Source organism: Prionailurus viverrinus, chromosome B3, assembly GCF_022837055.1.
Source record: "Prionailurus viverrinus isolate Anna chromosome B3, UM_Priviv_1.0, whole genome shotgun sequence".
Classification (NCBI taxonomy): Eukaryota; Metazoa; Chordata; class Mammalia; order Carnivora; family Felidae; genus Prionailurus; species Prionailurus viverrinus.
The window spans coordinates 102,522,836-102,542,963 of NC_062566.1; the positions used below are offsets into that span (position 1 = coordinate 102,522,836).

The window sequence follows — 20,128 nt, forward strand, 5'->3', positions numbered from 1 at the left end:
TATTGTCTTTTTTATTACAACCATTCTAGTAGATTTGAAGTGGTACCCCATTCATTTATAAGCATTTTCTGTCAATGACTTGGTTTTTCATTTTCTTAAATGGTGTCTTTTAAAGGATTTTAAATTTTGATAAAGTCCAACTTACCAACTTTTTCTCCTACAGATAGTGATTTTGGTGTTGTATCTAACAACTCCTTGTCTATCTAAGGTCACAAAGATTTTGTCATGTTTTATTCAAAAAGGTTTATGTTTTTTCTTACATTCAGGACACATTTCTCATACATTTGTGCATGTTATAAGGTAAAATGTTAGTTGTAAATTCATCATTTTACATGTGGACATCTATTTGTTTAAGGTACTACCCGTGGGGCACCTGGGTTGCTCAGTCGGTTAAGCGAGTAACTCTTGATTTCGGCTCAGGTCATGATCTCACACTTGTGAGATCAAGCCCCAAGTCGGGCTCTGTGCTGGGCATGGACTCTGCTTAAGATTCTCTCTCACCCTCATCCCTTGCCCATGCAAGTGCTCTCTCTCCCCCCCCCCAAAAAAATAAATAAAATAAAATAAAATAATAAAAATAAATAAAATACTACCCTTTCCCCCACTGAATTGTCTTGTTACCTTTGTTGAAAATCAATTGACCATAATTGTAAAAGTTTATTCCTGAACTCTAAATTATATTCCATTGATCTGTCTCTCCTTTTGCCAGTACCAGACTGGTTTGATTACTACAACTTAAAAGTTTTGGTGTCATAGATTATAAGTCCTCCAACTTGGTTCTTTTTAAAGATTGTTTTGGATATTCTGAGTTCTTCACATTTCCTTATAAATAACCATCTTAGAATAAGATGGTTTTTTTTTTTTTTCCTGGGGGGAGAAATCTGCTGGACTTTTGATGCAGATTGCCTGGAATCTATTAATCATTTTGAGGAAAACTGCCATTTTAGTAACATTGAGCCTTCTAATCAATAAACATTGAATATTTCTCCACTTACATAGATCCTTAATTTATCTCAGCAATGTTTTTTAGTTTTCTGTGTATATATTTTATGTTGCTTTTGTTAAATTTCTTCTGAAGTATTTTGTTCTTTTTTATTCTATTGTGAGTAAAATTCTTAATTTTGTGCTCAGTTTATTGATGACATGTAGACATTCAGTTAATTTTTAATATTAATTTTTATCTTCTGATCTTGCTGAACTCATTTATTACTGCAATAATAGTTTTTTGGTGGATTCCTTAGGATTTCCTAAATACAAAATCATGTCATCTGAGAATAAAGACGGTTTTATTTATTCTTTTCCAATCTGAATGCATCTTTTTTTCTTGCTTGATTGTGCAGGCATTTGCTTTTCATTTCAAGTAATTCTTTCTGTACTTTGTCTTTACTATATAAAAATAGTTTTTATTTTAAGAATAAAAAGTGATCATTATATAAAATACAAAGATAATATTATTTAATTCTGATATACTAGTAAATTTTTTTAAACTTCAACTTATAGTAAGTATATATCAGACTTTTTATGATATAGCTTGTTTGAAACTAAGTTTATGGGGTCAAACTTACATGTGTGTTTCAGAGATACAACAAACAGTGAAAATTTGCCTCCAATAATGCATAGTTTAGAAGTTCTTCATTTGGGCTATAATGGAATTTGTAATTTAATTCAGCTACAGCTTAATAGACTAAGAAATTTAAAATTCCTCTTTCTACAAGGTGAGTAGCAACACTGTCAGTGTGTTTATTATTAAAAATTGATTTGGTAATCCTGTTTTAATATGCAAATATTAGCATCAACATTTACGCAAAACAGACTGACAAAAATATTTAGTAATCGCTAATGGGTTTTTCTTGGGTTATTTACATAAATAATGTAAATGAAATATTCTAGGGCTAGAGAATACTGCATCTGTAGCCCTAGAAAATGCAATGTGCTGGCACTATATATGGTATTACATCATAATTTATTTTTATATCACAGTTCAGTTAAAAAACCAATAGAAAGTAACCAGTGAGAAATTCAGAATTGGGCTAAGCACTAAGAAATATACAGAAACACTATATTATTTTTATTATATATAAGATCATTGCTCTAAAGCAATTTAAGATCTACCTGTGGCAATATACTGAAAGAAAGATGATCAGTTCTGAGTAACTATGCATTTCTAATTTAAGTGCAATAAGGTTAGAGAAAAGAGAAATTGAAACATATATGGGACTCTTTGAAAGACTGATAGAACTTAGATGGAAGGTGAACATGACCAAGAGTTTTGCAAGTAGTGGGGAGAAGAGTCACAAGAGCACAACTGTGGTGTCTATGGACCAACACTTGAAAAGGGACCAACCTGATAAAAACAGAGTATGCAGTTCTCTGAGAGAGTTATGAAGCTTCTAAACATAGCAATTTGAAGTATAATGCTCATTTTGCAACTGAAAATGAGTAAGAGTTGTAAATCTTTAGAAAAGTAGAATGAGAAGAAAAAAACAGTTTGAAACAATAATTATTTAATGGCACAGAAGAAAGGTTGGAGGATCCAGCACTGAGACATGTGGGAAGATATCTGTATAGTTGATCTGAGTATGGTAACTTTTTTCTGAAAGACAGGCTTTTCTAGATCATATATTTAAAATTTTAATGCATCTTTTTGCCTATCAAAAGTGCTTATGAGTTGCTTCAAGACCATGGAGACTTAGCCTTAAAAGACCAAGAAACAGAGCACAACAATAACAAATTTTTTAAGATACACTGATGTACAAAAAAAAGCAAACAACCTAGCCCTGGAAAGTTTATTTTAATCTAAGAATATAAAAGGGAGTGTGTTCTCTTGCTGTGTCTAGCATGACAAATCAGAGTGGAACAGCCTTATGCAGGAGGTGAGGCAGTTGACTCTGACAATAATGGCTACCATTAATTGGGTCATTAGGTAAAGTATTTGTTTGCATAGATTATCTCACAAAATCTACACAGCAATTCAACATGGTAAATAATTTTACCATAAAAAAACCATAATTTTGTATGCATTTTACAAAAAAAGAAATTGAATCTCAGTGGGGTTAAATGATTTACCTAAGTTTTCACTAGTTAATGGTTTTCACCAGTGAATGGTGTGAAACACAGCTCTGTCTGATTCCAAAGCACATGCATTTTCTATCCACACAAAAGACATAGTAAGGGTCTGGGCTAGAGTCATGTCAGTGGGAAGGGTGAGTAAAAGGTGACTCCAAAATACATTTTAAAAGAAGGAAATATTAGGACTTACTGACTAATTAAACATATAAGGAGATGAAAAATAGTTCAAGAGGTTTTCATGATTTCATTAGGAGACTGGGCAAAAGGAGGTACTAAAGCTAGATAAAGTCATTGTGAAAGGCTGCTACTTTGTAGTAAGGAATGATCAGGTTGTGTTATGACAATTTTGAGATGTAAAAATGGAAACTTTTTCAAGCAGTAGTAATGGACCACAAGTCAAGACTAAAAATTATACCAAAGGAGGTGACAAGTGGAGTCATAAGTGTATGTGCTTACTTAGGAAGTAAACATAGAGAAAGAATAAAAGGCCAAAAGAGATGTGGAGACACCCCCTCCCCTTATATACATCCCACTAATCCCCTGACCCAGCATTAAGAAGGCTGGAGAAATAAGACCCAGTAAAGCAATCATATAAGAAATGTTGAAAGAAAACAAAGAAATGCAGACCTTAGGCCATTTTTTTTTTAAGTAGGCTCCACACCCAACGTGGGGTTTGAACTTATGACCCTGTGATCAAGAGTCACATGATCTACCGGCTGAGCCAGCCAGATTTCCCAAGAAATATAAACTCTAAATATCAGAAAAAGAAAGGATGAACAGCCTCAAAGTCAAATGATAGGAAGAATAAGGTCTTTGAAAAAAATACTGAATGTAGAAACTGGATTAAACAAAAAGAACAACATTGGTAATTGTCAGATCAGATTTGGAAACATGCAAAGAGCAAAAATCAAAGTGAAAACAATGTAGAGGGAAGTGGTTGGATGGGCAGTGAAGATAACAGAGGTTGCATACTTGAGGAGCTTATCCCTAAAAAGCAGGTAAGAGGTCAGAAGGTGGCTAGTGAAGTTATGAGCATATTTGGAGGTTTATAAAGAGGTGAGTTAGGTTAAAGACTGAACAGGAGGAGATGATTCTGAGATCAATCAAAGGGAGTACACAAATAAAAGCAATGATAAGATGAACCCTGGCCAGGGTCCACAAGAGAGAGATTATGAACCAAACTTTCACCTATTATGTTAAATTTGCAAGAAGATGAGGAAGGTGAATCTTGGGGGAAGGGCAGAGTGAGACTGTACGGTAGCAAGTTAGAATCTTAAGGATTAGGAGTAAAATTTATCTAAAACATAACTATTTAGTTGAATAAGCGTGAGTTTTTCAAACAATGGTTAATGTTCCTAGTTAAAGAAATGTAAGATCCCTGAAATCACATTCAGCATAGTTTGGGAGTTTCTTTCTTAAATATGTTTAATGAGCCTTCTAAAATGAATCCTGGCCAAAAGTATGCTATGGCAGACATTATTCAGTACTTGAAGCTATCCCATAATGATTTTTATACCACTGGCCTCAAAATATCAAAGGTGACAGTCTAAATGCATAATTTAATGAAAGTAATATATTAACACAACTGAGTCTCTTTTCTCAATCTGACTTACATAAACTTTCTTCATTTACAAGCAAGACACTGGTAAAGTTTCAAAGTCTGTGATTTAGTTCTGTGAACAATTTTATTGAAGGCTGTGATGTTATAAATTTCTCTAAAGAATAGAACAAAATAAGGTAAATTTGCCATAGCTCACCAATTCTGAGACACCTGCTTCTTATTTTTTAACATATCTGAAATCTGACCATGCATTAATGGATAGCATGTCATAGTTTACCTAACCAAGTTTTTTTCTCTTAGTATACATAAAATACTGACCTATCTTGACAACTGTTATTGTCTTAAATTCAATGAAATACATTACATTTCAAGAAGAATTCCAACATCATGGAATCACACGTTCAGTCATACATTAGTTTGCTAGGGCTGCCATAACAAAGCACCACAGACTGGGTGGCTCAAACAACATACTTATTTCCTCACAGTTCTAGAGATTAGAAGGGCAAGATCAAGATGTCAGCAGGGTTAGTCACTTCTGAAGGCCTCTCTTTTTGGCTTTTAGATGACTTCTTTTCAGATGGTTTTCCCTCTATGTGCATCTGTGTCCTAATATCTTCTTATAAGAACACCAGTCATACTGGATTAGAGCCCACCCCAATGACCATAGCTGCCTCTTTAAAGACCCTACCCCCAAACAGAGCCACATTCTGAGGTACTAAGGTTAGGACTTCCACATACAAATTTGGTGGCGACAGGGAGGATGTCACAATTCATCCCATAACAAACAAGGAAGGTGAATAGTGAATGAAATATAGTGTGGCATAATAGAAGCAGCATTGAGCTTAAAATGTAAAAGGTCTAGGTCAGGCCTGGTGTTGCCACTTTTATGTCCCTGTGCAAGTCACTTAATTCCTCTGACTCCCAGTTTTCTGATTATTAAAAAATAATATTTTCCCTGTCCCATTTTGAGACTCTAGTAGAAAACACATTTAAAAGCATTTTGTCAAGTCAAGGGTCCTCTCATTATCATTATTATTAATACTTACAAAGCTATCGATTGCTACAGTAGAGAGAAATAATGGGTTGTAAAGGATTGAGATTTTATAGAATGTAATGTTTCATTCATTTTTAATTTTTTAATGTGGCTGTGGTGCAAAAATATGTTGAGAAATAAATAACAGCATAATTAAGGTTTATTCTTCCAACTTAACACAACAAATACATTTATTTTAAAAAATATTTAGATATACCTATTTGAATACCCATTAGAAAAATCAGATATACTCAAGAAGTATATCTTTTGCAGTGCTTTTTTGCAGTACTTTTATACATCTACTTTTGTCAATACCAACTATTTTAGCACTTAATTACTGAACAGACAGATTGGGTCAATTCAGTACATCGTATACTTCACATCTTGATCTCTCAAACGTAAAGGAAAAATTTTAGCAAATGTTATTTGATGATAATGCTACCTTCCCACAAACTGCACTTCTATTTCTCCTTGGAAATACGTTCTTTTTAGCATTTTACTTTTTAAGAAATCATTTGATAAAAAATATTTAAGTGAAGATAGGTAGACCTTTGTTCAAAAAGTTTGGGCTCACTTGACATTATCATAACTTCTCTTTCTTCAGGGAATGAAATCAGTCAAATTGAAGGACTTGACAATTTAGTAGTCCTTCAAGAATTGGTAGTGGACCATAACCGCATCAGAGCATTTAATGACAGTGCCTTTGCCAAACCAAGCTCTCTGTTGGCACTTCATCTGGAAGAAAACAGACTACGAGAGCTGAGCAAACTACAATCTTTGGTAAAACTTGAGAAACTCTTCCTAGGATATAATAAAATCCAGGTAACATATTTTTTTTGTTATGAAATTACAAGACTTAGCTCCTCTGAACATAAAGCTTCCAAACACATCAATGAAAACTTTGCTACTGTGTTACTTATCATTTATATGCCATGTAAATACTCCATGAAGCAGAGACATATAAATAGTCTGTGATGCAAAGATGTCCACTCTGCTCCTAGATTTTAAACCCAACCAACCCTACATGTATCCACCTACTAAAAACAAGTTAGCTCTAAATGTTCTAAGGCTCCTCCAGCAGTCCTAAGAGATCTCTTTTGTTCTTGACTGCACCAAGCTATTTATTTCCACATCTCAATCCCAGACTTCCTCTGGTTCTTTAAACTTGGCATATGTCCTTGGTCTACCTGATATTTGACTCAATTCCTGATAATGGACCTTGACCTGACTTTAATATTCCATCTCTACTGACTCAAGACTTTCTTATGTAAGGTCCTGCTTTAGTTTTACCCGTTCAGATTTCAACCTATCTCCAATGTCCTGTCCCAGTGAGACTGACAGACTCTCTGCCCAGACATAGTATGCAGATAAGAGGGTTGAAGGTATATATAACCTTATACAGTCCTAACATTTCTCTCAGTGCTTTGGTGATGATCTGTTATCCCACCTCTTACCAATTTTACTGCTTTTGCCTATACCTCTAAGACAACCTCAAAGACAAAATAAAATGTGGATTGTCAGCCAAGAACAGAGACCAAGTATATCTTCCCCACATTTGATCAGTATATAGCATAGTAACTGGTACATAGTAATTATGCAATCAATATTTGTTTGTGGCTCTACTTGCTTTAGAAAGTCTTTTCTATAGTGATATAAAAGCCTGTTCAAGGCTAGAAGGAAATCATGAGTACTGTCCTTTTCTACATAGCAACTAGGAAATATACATACAGAGAAAAATGGCATGCAACTAATTTATCAAGGTTCAAACAACATTCATCTGAGAAAAGCCTTCCAAACTGGCAATGATTCTTGCAAAGCTTTATTCAGAGGAAATCTAAACTGGGAAAATTGCAATCCTATGGAAAATCTTTCCATTAATAGCAACTGAACTGACACAAAGGATTGTCATATCAGACTTAACATGAATCAGATCATACCCAGTTTCAAGCTTTACTAATAATTTCAAGGATACACAGGGTCTGGGACATTACTGTGGCTTCTCAGATCCTTTCTTTCTACATACTGTCTAGCTTACATTGAAATATAAGATCTCCAAGGGAGATTATGTGTGACAGATTTTGTGTGAGTGATCTCTTATAACAAGGGAGTGTTTCATTTATGAAATACCTCCACTTTATCCTTGAGCTTACATGATATTTTATAGGGAGCCATGCCTGATAATTCTATACTTTTAGGTTTATTTGCTCTAAGCAGTCCTTAACCAGGGAGGTACTGCTAAGAGCATCTCCCCCCACCCTCCTAAATCGCTACAGGAATGAATGAATGGCAGAATGGTTATTGTAACAACTTCCTCTCTAGTAACTCAAGCAGGATAATGCCCAGTCAAGGTTATTTATTATCAAAATTTAATATAGCTAATGGACAAACTATATGATAAACCATGGGAAATTATACATACGTCACCAAGTGAAGGGGTATTGATTGTTTAGTGATCAGTCCTCTTTTGTTTATTTTTATTCTTGAAATAGTATTTTTCCTAGAACTTAGATTGATCATTACACCATCAAACTTATTCTATTAATATTATAGTACCTTAACATGAACATACATTCAGCTGGGAAAAATGAACTGAGATGTGTAAAAAGGTTAAGTTAGAGATTCTGTTTAACTGAAAATATTATGTTCTTCAAAATTGTAAACTCCCCATTCAAATTTTCTTTGGGGGAGAGATTTTTTTCCTCTGTATTCGTACCAACATGGGTAGGTGACACCAGCATCAACTTCTACAAATGGGCAATCAGATCAACCCTTGGGTTGATAAAGACTTCTAGAATAGAAGGGAAAAGGCTTAGAAAAATTAGGAAAACACTTCAAATGAAGGTATATGCAGCCCTACATTAACCTACTTTAAAATCTTCCATAAACTGCATATCCTTGATAACAGATTCTAGTGTGAAGCTTTTCACTTAGCCATCATGACCCATAATGTAGATTTGGAAAATTGTTGCCTGTAGTCCTGCCCTTGCAAGTAAAATACCAGAAACACAACTGAAAGGTGAGTTATTTAATTCAGCTTTACAGTCCTAGTTGATTCCTGTGTCTAAATGACTCCCCTATCTGGCATCAGACAACCGTGTCTACTTTTAAACATCCCAGTAATCACCTGAAGCTGGAAATGACTCTAGGAAATAGTCCATTGCTATTTCTTGCCCTAAATGAAAGGCCCCAATCTGAGCCTAACTAGCTGCTACCTAAGCTATTACTATGATTGCCATAAGTGCTTATTCTGAGAATGTACTCAAAAGATAACAACCATTATATTTTGGTTAATGTTGAGCATCTGACTTCAGCTCAGGTCATGATCTCATGGTTCATGAGTTCAAGCCCTGCAACAGGCTCTCTGCTGTCAGCTCTGAGCCTGCTTCGGATCCTCTGTCCCCCTCTCTTTCTACACCTCCCCCACTCATGCTCCCTCTTTCAAAAATAAAAAAAAATAAACATTAAATAAATAAATAAATGGAAGCCATTAGCCCTCTTTCCCAATTATGAACATATTAGTTTTCTTGATATATCTTTACACCAGCATTATCATCCACACATTTAACACTCTGTTTCTCATATTAATATCTTGACATCTTTGATTAGAAATACTTCACTACTAAACACTGTTGTACTCTGTTTCATTTGAGAAGATGATTGAGAAAAAGACTTTTCATATTTCTATGCTTTCCAGTCATGCTTTGCTTCCACAAATAGGAACTACCTGTGGGTCAAATACATAATATCTCTATAGATAACTGACTGTCAGAGATTTTCCAAAGTCGTCCTAAATTTATGAGACTTCTATGATCAACATTGAAAAGATCAATCACTGTAGTCAAATTCTACTTCCAAATGGTCTAAAATAGGTCTAAATGTTTTTATAGTTAGTAGATGAATTGGCTATGTCTACTTGTCAATCCAAATAAGAATAGGAGCATATCAATAACTTTATGTTATTACTATAAACTAGCAGCAAACTGAAGCTGAGCTTGTTGCCTAAATTTTTACAGAAATAGCATATAAAAAATAATTTTGCAAAACTTAAGATATACTCACAAAGTTTCACCAATGATAAATAGACAATGTTAAATAATCCCATCCATACAGAAGACAACTCATTCAACCAGAAAAATAGTTTTTCAACTATAAATACTCCCAGAAAGTATATCAGGATGCAGTTCATTCAGTATCACATGTGCCTTTATGGCTAAGGTGTGTTTAAAATTATTTAGACTGAATTCACCTTCTTTTCCACACTTCTGGGTCAATCTTCTGGGGAATTAACCAACTATAATCTCAGCTTTAGATCATAACTTTTCTGAGAAGAAATTTGGTGTTTTCTTGCAAGTGCTGCTATATGGCCTATATCCCATGTTAGAATATTGTCTTTACCAATCATGCATTTTGAATTAATTGTACATAGATCTGTCCTTAATCAACATTACAGGATTTGTCACTCAAGCTCACTTTGGAGAATTCAGCCATGAGCTAGCTGTAGTCCAACACTTACATATGATTACTTCAAATCAGTGTATATTTGAAGATTTTGGATCTAACCAAATAATAACTTATTAACTTTGGAACAGGATATGACAGAACTGGAAAAACTTGATGGTATCTCTTCTCTCAGAGAGCTTACAGTTTATGGCAATCCAGTGAGTATGTTATTTTTCTAATTTATCAGTTAATTTATTTATAGTTGTATATAATTAATTTTTATATGTGAGAATTTTTTATCTGTTCCCATATGTATAGACAGTTATCCAAGCACAATTTATTGAATACTGTCCTCTTACAACTTGTTATAATATAATCTTCCATTGTCACATATAAAAGGATCTGTTTCCAGATTCTATGTTGTATTCATTGGACTATTGTCAATCCCTGTACCAGTATTATACTGTGTTAATTATTAAAGTTTTATATTAAGTTTTGGTGTCCAGGAGAATAAGCACCTCCAATTTTCCTTCTCTTCCTCCTTCTCCTCTTTTTCTTTCTTCACTGTTGTGGCTGTTCTTGGCCCTTTACACTTCCTATGAGTTTAAGGAAACAGCTTTTGAAGCTATGTGAGAGTCTTATTGACATTTTAATTGGAATTGTATTGAATATATAAATTAATTTGGGGAGAAATTTGCCATATTTTCCTGTTGGAGGCTTTGGAAGGATTAAATAGGTAGCACTTTTATTTACCTAACATCTGAACAAATTGACAAATATGACAGTGGCAGATAGAGAGGTGAAAATACTTTGCTTACCTTCGTGAGAAAGCCAAATGGGCGTGCTAACAGATCCCAGAAATAAGCAATCATCATCACCTGGTAACAGGAAATGCTTGAGTGAATTCTTTCCACATAGGAGGAGAGCTTCTGCTGGAGGAACAGCAGGCATTCTCCTAGCAATAAATTCCTTCCCAAGACAGGAAAGACAAGAGCTAAACATGCCCAGTCTAACCTTCCCAGGTTTATCAATTAAGTCACCCTGCTCCTCTTGGTGGAAGAGTGAGGGGTTGAGAGAGCCCACTAGTGCCACATCGCAGAGCTATTTCCACCAAGAAAGAAGTAATAATAAGAGTCTCCCCTAATATTTGTAGTATTTAGACTTCCCATTCATAAGCGTGAATGTCCCTACATTTATTTTATGTTCTTCAATAAAATTTATAGTTTTCTCCTAAAAGTTTTAATCATCTATGGTTTGATTTATTCTGTTGTTTTAATAGCTACTTTGAACAATATCTTTTTACATTTTTCTAATTATTTGTGGCTGAAGTACAGCAATTCTGATTTTTGCATTGTTCTGATTTTTGCATGCTACTCTTTATCTAGGAACCTTGTTGAATGAACTCTCTTTTTAGTTCTAATGGATTGTAAATTTTGTTGGATTTTCTCTGTAGACTATCATATTATCTACAAATAATGACTATTATTTCTTTCCAATCCTTACATTTTTTTAATTTTCTTTACTTAGTGTGTTGACTAGGACCTCTAGTACAGTGTTGAATGAAAGCATTGATAGTAGGTTATTGACTTCAAAAATGCTTCTAAATTGTTACTATTAAATATGAGTTTTTTGTACATTATGGGTAGATAATCGTCAACATTTTAAAGAAGCTCCTTTTTTTAAGTTTATTTATTCCTGAGAGAGACCGTACAAGTGGGGGAGGGGCAGTGAGAGAGGGAGAGAGAGAGAATCCTAAGTAGGCTCCCCACCATTAGCGTGGAGTCAACGCGGGGCTCCAACTCAGGAATCATGAGATGATGACCTGAGTCGAAACCAATAGTCAGACGTTCAAACAACTGAGCAACCCAGGGGCCCCAAGGAAGCTCCTTTCTAATTGCAGTTTACTACCTGTTTTTATCATGAATGGTCATTGGATTTTGACTAATTGGCAATTCTGTTTTTCTCTTTAATCTGTTAATATGTAAATTATATTAATAGACTCCAGTGTTAAACTATCATTAATCCAGTGCTGAATACTATTTATTTGGTCATGTTTTATGCTTTGCTGGATTCAGTTTGCCAAGATTTCATGTAGTATATCTGTATTTATGGAAATAAGTAAAGTTATCCTATAATTATCTTCTTATGCTATTCTTTTAAATTCATCAAGGTTGTTCTTGCCTCATAAAATTAACTGGGAACTCTCTCCCTCTCTCTCTTGCTAGTCTATGAATTAGCATATATAAGAAAAATTCCTCTCTGCCCCTCCCCCGTTCATGCTCTGTCTCTCTGTCCCAAAAATAAATAAACGTTAAAAAAAAAATTTTTTTAAAAAGGGGGGCGCCTGGGTGGCTCATTCGGTTAAGCGTCCGACTTCAGCTCAGGTCACGATCTCGCGGTCCGTGAGCTCGAGCCCGGCGTCGGGCTCTGGGCTGATGGCTCAGAGCCTGGAGCCTGCTTCCGATTCTGTGTCTCCCTCTCTCTCTGCCCCTCCCCCATTCATGCTCTGTCTCTCTCTGTCCCAAAAATAAATAAACGTTAAAAAAAAAAAATTAAAAAAAAAAAAAGAAAAATTCATTCATTTGAATCTGGGCTCAATATTTTTTGAAGTTAGGTTTTAAACTACTTATTCAAATTCTTTAATGGCTATAAATCTAGTAATGTTTTCTATTTCTTCAAAAGTCAGTATTGAGAAGTTATATTCTTCTATAAACTTGTAATTTTTTATAAATTTTAAATGTATTACTATATAATATTCTCCTGAATTTTAAAAATGTCCTCTATATTTATGTTTTGTCACCTTTTTTATACCTAAATTTGTTGATTTTTGCTTTTTCTCTTTTATTCTTGGTAAGTCTTGCTTAAGACTTATTTTGTTTATCGTATTAGTATCTCCAAAGAACCATGTTTTGGATTTATCAAGTGGTTTATTTTTGTTTTTTATTTCACTAAGCCCTACCCTTGTTTCCATCTTTCAGTTTCTTGGAGTTTACTTTTTTAAACATTTTTAACATTATTATTAAAACTATTTTTAGCATAATACTGATTCTGTGGTTCAGCTTTTATTTGTTTTAAGTTTTTATTTTACTTCCAGTTAGTTGGCATACAGTGTTATAGTGGTTGCAGTTGTACAATGTAGTGATTCCACACTTAAATACATAACCTGATGCTCATTACAAGTGCACTTCTTAATCCCCATCCCCTATTTAACCCATTCCCCCACGCACCTCCCTTCTGGTAACCATCTGATTGTTCTCTAGAGTTAAGAGTCTGTTTCTTGCTTTACTTCTCTTTTTACCCCTTTGCTCATTTTTTTTTCTTAAATTCCACATATGAGTGAAATCATATGGTATTTGTCTTTCTCTGCCTGACTTATTTCACTTCACAGTATACTCTCTAGGTCCATCCATGTCATTTCAAATGGCAAGATTTCATTCTTTTTTATGGCTGAGTAATATTCCTGTATGTGTGTGTGTGTGTGTGTGTGTGTGTGTGTGTGTGTGTGTGTGGTGTGACATCTTTATCCATTCATCAATTGATAAATCAATTGATGGCTGTTTCCATAATTTGACTATTGTACATGATGCTGCTGCAAACATCAGGATGCATATATCCCTTTGAATTAGTGTTTCTGTATTCTTTAGGTAAATATCCAGTAGTGTGATTGCTGGATCATCAGGTAGTTCTATTTTTAACTTTTTGAGGAACCTCTACACTGTTTTCCAGAGGGGCTGCATCAGTTTGCATTCCCAGCAACAGTGCAAGAGGGTTCCCCTTTCTCCACGTCCTCACCAACATCCGTTGTTTCCTGTGTTGTTGATTTTAGCCACTAGGACAGGTTTTGATTTGCATGTCCCTGATGATGAGTGATATTCAGCATCTTTTCATGTGCCTGTTGGCCATCTATATGTCTTCTCTGGAAAAATGTCTTTTGTGTCTTCTGCACATTTTTAATTAGATTATTTTGTTTTGGGGTGTTGAGTTTTACACGTTCTGTATATATTTTGGATGCTAACCCTTTATTGGATATGTCATTTGCAAATATCTTCTCCCTTCAGTAGGTTCTCTTTTAGCTTTATTGGTTGTTTCCTTTGCTGTGCAGAAGCTTTTCATTTTGGTGTAGTCCCATTAGTCTATTTTTGCTTTTGTTTCCTTTGCCTCAAGAGACATATCTAAAAAGAAGTTGCTATGGCCAATGTCAAATAAATTACTGCCCTGTGTTCTCTTCTAGGATTCTTATTGTTTCAGATCTCACATTTAAGTTTTTAATCCATTTTGAATTTATTTTTGTGTATGGTGTAAGAAAGTGGTCCAGTTCCATTCTTTTGCATGTAGCTGTCAAGTTTTCCCAAACCATTTGTTAAAAAGACTGTCTTTTTCCATGGGATATTCTTTCCTGCTTTGTTGTAGATTAATTAACCATATTATTGTGAGTTCATTTCTAGGTTTTCTGTTATGTTCCATTGATCTATGTGTCTATTTTTATGCTGATACCATACTGTTTTGATTAATACAGCTTTGTAATATAACTTGAAGTCCAAAATTGTGATCCCTCCAGCTTTGCTTTTATTTTTCAAGATTTCTTGGGCTTTTAAATGTCTTTTGTGGTTCCACACAAATTTTAGGATTGTTTGTTCTAGCTCTGTAAAAAAATGCTGTTGGTATTTTGATACGACTGGCATTAAAACATATATTGCTTTGGTTATTATAGACATTTTAACAAGAGACAAAGAAGGGCACTATATAATAATAAAGGGGATAATCCAATAAGAAGATATAACAATTGTAAATATTTATGCATCCAACATGGGAGGACTCAATTACATAAAACAATTAATAACAAACATAAAGGGACTAGCTGATAATAATACAATAATAGCAGGGGACTTTAACATCCCACTTACATCAATGGACATGATCATCTAAACAGAAAATCAACAAGGAAACAATGGTTTTGAATAATAACACACAGGACTTGATGAACTTAACAGATATATCCAGAATATTCCACCTTAAAACAGCAGAATACAGATTCTTTTCAAGTGCACCTGGAACATTCTCCAGAACAGATCACATATTAGGCCACAAAACAGGCTTCACCAAATTCAGGAAGATCAAAATTATACCATGCACCTTTTCTGACCACAACATTATGAAACTAGAAGTCAACCACAAGAAACAAATCTGGATAGACCACAAATAAATAGAAGTTAAATAACATGCTACTAAACAATGAGTGGGTCAACCAGAAAATAAAAAAATAAATTTAAAAATACATGGAGGGGCGCCTGGGTGGCTCAGTCGGTTAAGCGTCCGACTTCGGCTCAGGTCACGATCTCACGGTCCGTGAGTTCGAGCCTGGCGTTGGGCTCTGGGCTGATGGCTCAGAGCCTGGAGCCTGCTTCCGATTCTGTGTCTCCCTCTCTCTCTGCCCCTCCTCTGTTCATGCTCTGTCTCTCTCTGTCCCAAAAATAAATAAACATTAAAAAAAATTCTTTAAAAAATACATGGAAACAAATGAAAATGACAACATAACAGTCCAAAATCGTTGGGGTGCAGCAAAAGTGGTTCTAAGAGGGAAGTAGATAGCAACATAGGTCTACCTTAAGAAGCAAGAAAAAAGAATCTCAAATAAACAACTTAACCTTAAACTGAAGGAGCTACAAAAAGAACAACAAATGAAGCTCAAAGCCAGCAGAAGGAAGGAAAAAATAAAGTTTAGAGCAGAATAAAAGATATAGAAACTAAAAAAATAATAGAACATATCGATGAAACCAGGAGGTAGTTCTTTGAAAAAAATTAATAAAATTGATAAACCTCTAGTCAGACTCATCACAAAGAAAAAAGAAAGGACCCAAATAAATAAAGTCACAGATGAGAGAGGAAAAATGACAACAAACACCACAGAAATATAATTATAAGACAATATTATGAAAAATTGTATGCCAAGAAATTGGACAACCTAGAAGAAATGAATAAATTTCTAGAAACATATTAATTACCAAAAGTGAAACAGGAAGAAATAGAAAATTTGGACAGACCAATAACCAGCAAAGACATTGACTCAGTAATCAAAAAACTTCAACAAAAGTCCAGGATCAGATGGCTTCACAGGTGAATTCTACCAAACATTTAAAGAAGAGTTAGTACCCATTCTTCTCAAACTATTCCAAAAAATACAAAAGAAAAGAAAACTTCTAAATTTATTCTTTGAGGTTAGCATTACCCTGACCAGATATCAAAACCAGATAAAGACGCCAAACACAAAAAAGAACTACACTCCAATATCTCTGATAAACAGAGATAAACATAGATGCAAATATCCTCAACAAAGTACTAGCAAACCAAATCCAGCAATACATTAAAAAAAATAATTCACCATCAAGTGAGATTCATTCCTGGGTTGCAAGGATGGTTCAATACTTGCAAATACATCACATTAATAAAAGAAAGGATAAGAACCACCTGATCATTTCAATAGATACAGAAAAAGTATTTGACAAAGTACATCCATTCATGATAAAAAAACCCGACACAAAGTAGGTTTGGAGGTAACATACCTCAATGTAATAAAGGCCATCTATGAAAAACCCACACCCAATATGATCCTCAATGGGGAAATACTGAGAGCTTTTCCTCTACGGTCAGGAACAAGACAGGAATGTCCACTTTCACCACTGTTATTTAACACAGTACTAGATTTCCTAGCCACAGCAATCAGATAACAAAAAGAAATGAGGAATCCAGATCAGCAAGGAAGAAGTAAAACTTTCACTATTTGCTGATGACATGATACTCCATATAGAAAACCTGAAAAATTCCACCAAAAAACTGCTAGAACTGTGAAATGAATTCAGGAAAGTTGCAGGGTACAAAATCAATATACAGAAATCTGTTGCATTTCTATACACCAATGCTGAAGCAACACAAAGAGAAATTAAGGAATCTATCCCATTTAAAATTGCACCAAAAACATGGGGCGCCTGGGTGGCGCAGTCGGTTAAGCGTCCGACTTCAGCCAGGTCACGATCTCGTGGTCCGTGAGTTCGAGCCCCGCATCAGGCTCTGGGCTGATGGCTCAGAGCCTGGAGCCTGTTTCCGATTCTGTGTCTCCCTCTCTCTCTGCCCCTCCCCCATTCATGCTCTGTCTCTCTCTGTCCCAAAAATAAATAAACGTTGAAAAAAAAATTAAAAAAAATAAAAAATAAAATTGCACCAAAAACAATAAGATGCCTAGGACTAAACCTAACCAAAGAGATGAAAGACCTGTATTCTGAAAACTATAAAACACTGATGAAAGAAATTAAAGATGACACAATGAAATGAAAAAAAAAAATCCCATGCTCACAGATCAGAAGAAAAAATATTGTTAAAAGGGAATTTACTTTAAAAAAAATTCTTAAGTAGGATGTCTAGTTCATTTTTAGGTTTCAAAACACTGCTTAGCAGCATATTAAAAGTTTTGATATGTAGTATTTTTCCTGTTCTTTATTTCTTAATCTAGTCTCCAAAAGATTTCTTCTTTATTCCATGAATGATTGAGAGGTGTGTGTGTGTGTGTGTGTGTGTGTCTGTGTCTGTGTGTCTGTGTGTGAATTTCAAACCTATGAAGTGTTTTTTGTTATCTCTTTGTCATTTATTTCTGTTACTGTGTTTTGGTCAGAGGAGACAGTCTATACATTATTTGGTATTTATAAGACTTTCTTTCTGGCCTATAATGTGGTTCATTTTTTAAACCTCTATTATATATATATACACTACATTAGAAAAAAATAGATTGTTGGCATGCCTGGGTGGTTCAGTCAGTTAAGCGTCCAACTCTTATTTCAGCTCAGGTCTTGAGGGCGAGCCCTGCTTCGGGATCCACACTGGGCATGGAGCCTGCTTGAGATTCTGTCTCCTCCCTTTACCTTTCTCCTCCTCCCCCACTCACACTCTTTCTCTCTCTCTCTCAAAAAAAAATAATAATAATAAAATAGATTGTTTATTCATTCCCCTTTGATGAAAATTTGTCTCTTTTTGTCTCTTCTTCATGATCACAAGATGTGCTATATACTTTTTCTTTGCTGTCAGTCCCCCAAGAACACCCCCACATTCAGAGATTTGCTAAAAGAACTCAAGGGACTTAGCATATCATTGTACTCATGGCTAAAATTTATTAAATGACATAGTGAGGATTCACAGCCAGGTGATGAGGAAAAAAGACACAGGTGGAGTCTGGAGAATTGATAAGTAGGCTTCCTTATGCTCTTTCTCTCCCATGAGGGAGAGAAGGGTCACATAGTACATACTCTTCACCCAGCAACAAAAATGCAGCAACATGTGTTTATGTTTCTACCCAGGAAATTCCACTACACTTAGCATTCAAGAATTTTGTTGGAAGTTGGTCACATATGTACCCAATGCCCATCACATACCAAAACTCCAGACTCCCAGAAGGAAAGCAAGTTGACCATAAATCATATCATTTGGGTAAGCAGTCTAGGCACAGTGAACTACCTTTAATCAGTTAAGGAATGGTGGGAACACTTCCAAAATCCAAGTACCAAAAACTAGTCAAGAGCTATCCTTGCAAGCAGACCTTTCTAAAGATAACAGTTTCAGGCCTACTATGTTAACTCTTCCTATATACCTTCTTATGTACACATGCAAATATTTTTCAGAGTAGGCTGACAAACTATGAAGGGATGGATTATACAATCCAACAGATGTGTACTGAATTCAATTGGACAGTGCCTATGGGAAAATACCATATAAGTTTCAAAGTAATTACTCATAAATGAATTTTTATAGCATAATCCTATTCATGAGTTGAGATTGCCTGTAGTTAATGAACAATATTATATACTCTAAAAAGAGACTAAACGTCTAAATGGTAGTCTTGGTTAACAAAAAAGTTCTAATCTTCATTTAGTATAACAAGAAAGTGAGAAATCTTTCAAAAAGGGAGCTCATATTTGTATCAGCTAACACTACAAATTAGCTATTATCTGTCATTTTTGGTGCCCAGGTTAAATTTCTTTCTCTATAAAAGTTAATCTTTGAAATAAAAGTTTTTTTAAGAAATACATTGTTATTTTTAACTTTATTCAGATTTGCAGAAAAACACTACATCGCCACATGCTCATATTTCGGCTGCCTAACTTACAGATGTTAGACGGAATTCCTGTGAATTCAGATGATAGGGCAAAAGCTGAATTTCAATTCTCTGAACTACAAGCAAAGAAAACTTCGGTAATACTTCTATTATTTATACTTTTCCTTTTAAAATATATCATTATTAACAAATTAAAACCAATTTACTGGGTAAATCTGCGCTAGGATGTTCTGGTAGACTATTTTAGTATCTATTTTAGTGATTACTATCAAAAGCATCTTGATCTGGTGAATAGAGCATATACATACATGCAAATTCCAGGGAAGCTCCTTTTTCTAATAATGTCGTTTGATATAAAGAAAATTATTTAAAATCTTGGGGTGCCTGGATGGCTCAGTTGGTTAAGTGCCCAACTCTTGATTTTGGCTCAGGTCATGATCTCACGGTTTGTGACTTTAAGCCCACGTCGGACTTTGTGCTGACAGCAAGAAGCCTGCTTCAGATCCTCCGTCTCCCTCTCTCTCTGCCCCTCCCTGCTTTCTCTCTCAAAAATAAATAAATATTAAAAATAAAATAAAATAAAATCTGTGTACCTCTTGCTCAATATGTGACATAATGCTAGAAGGTAAGAAACTATAACATATCACTTCTATAAACAGAAACTAACAAACTCTTTCAGTTTAGCAGATAGGAAGGGAAGGAAGGAATTCTGACCTCAACACTCTGGACTATGTAGTTCATCTAACAAGGGAGATGTGTGCTTCTTTCTTGTCGGCCAGAATAATTGTGCCTTTTACCCATGAACGCTAAAAAGGTATCTGACCATGACATGAAAGAGTTTAGAGAGAGAAGCCACAAAGCATACCATTAGGAAATTCTGTCCTTGGCCACCAGGATTCTTCATGACCATCCTCCAAAGACTAAACTT

The 20,128-nt window shown here is 34.8% G+C and overlaps 1 protein-coding gene and 1 long non-coding RNA gene across 5 annotated transcripts in view; one reads left to right on the top strand and one right to left on the bottom strand.

Annotated features, from left to right (window-relative positions):
* Window positions 1-20,128, top strand: part of LRRC9 (leucine rich repeat containing 9) — a 118,959-nt gene that overhangs the window by 85,202 nt on the left and 13,629 nt on the right. For all 4 annotated transcript variants that reach the window (XM_047862267.1, XM_047862263.1, XM_047862266.1 and 1 more), the window contains 4 exons: window positions 1,579-1,715; window positions 6,268-6,485; window positions 10,253-10,321; window positions 19,197-19,337. In XM_047862267.1, coding sequence (XP_047718223.1) covers window positions 1,579-1,715; window positions 6,268-6,485; window positions 10,253-10,321; window positions 19,197-19,337 — 565 coding nt within the window. The remainder of the gene's footprint in view (window positions 1-1,578; window positions 1,716-6,267; window positions 6,486-10,252; window positions 10,322-19,196; window positions 19,338-20,128) is intronic.
* LOC125167721 (uncharacterized) overlaps window positions 1-20,128 on the bottom strand; it is a 56,542-nt gene that overhangs the window by 5,167 nt on the left and 31,247 nt on the right. The window lies entirely within an intron of this gene.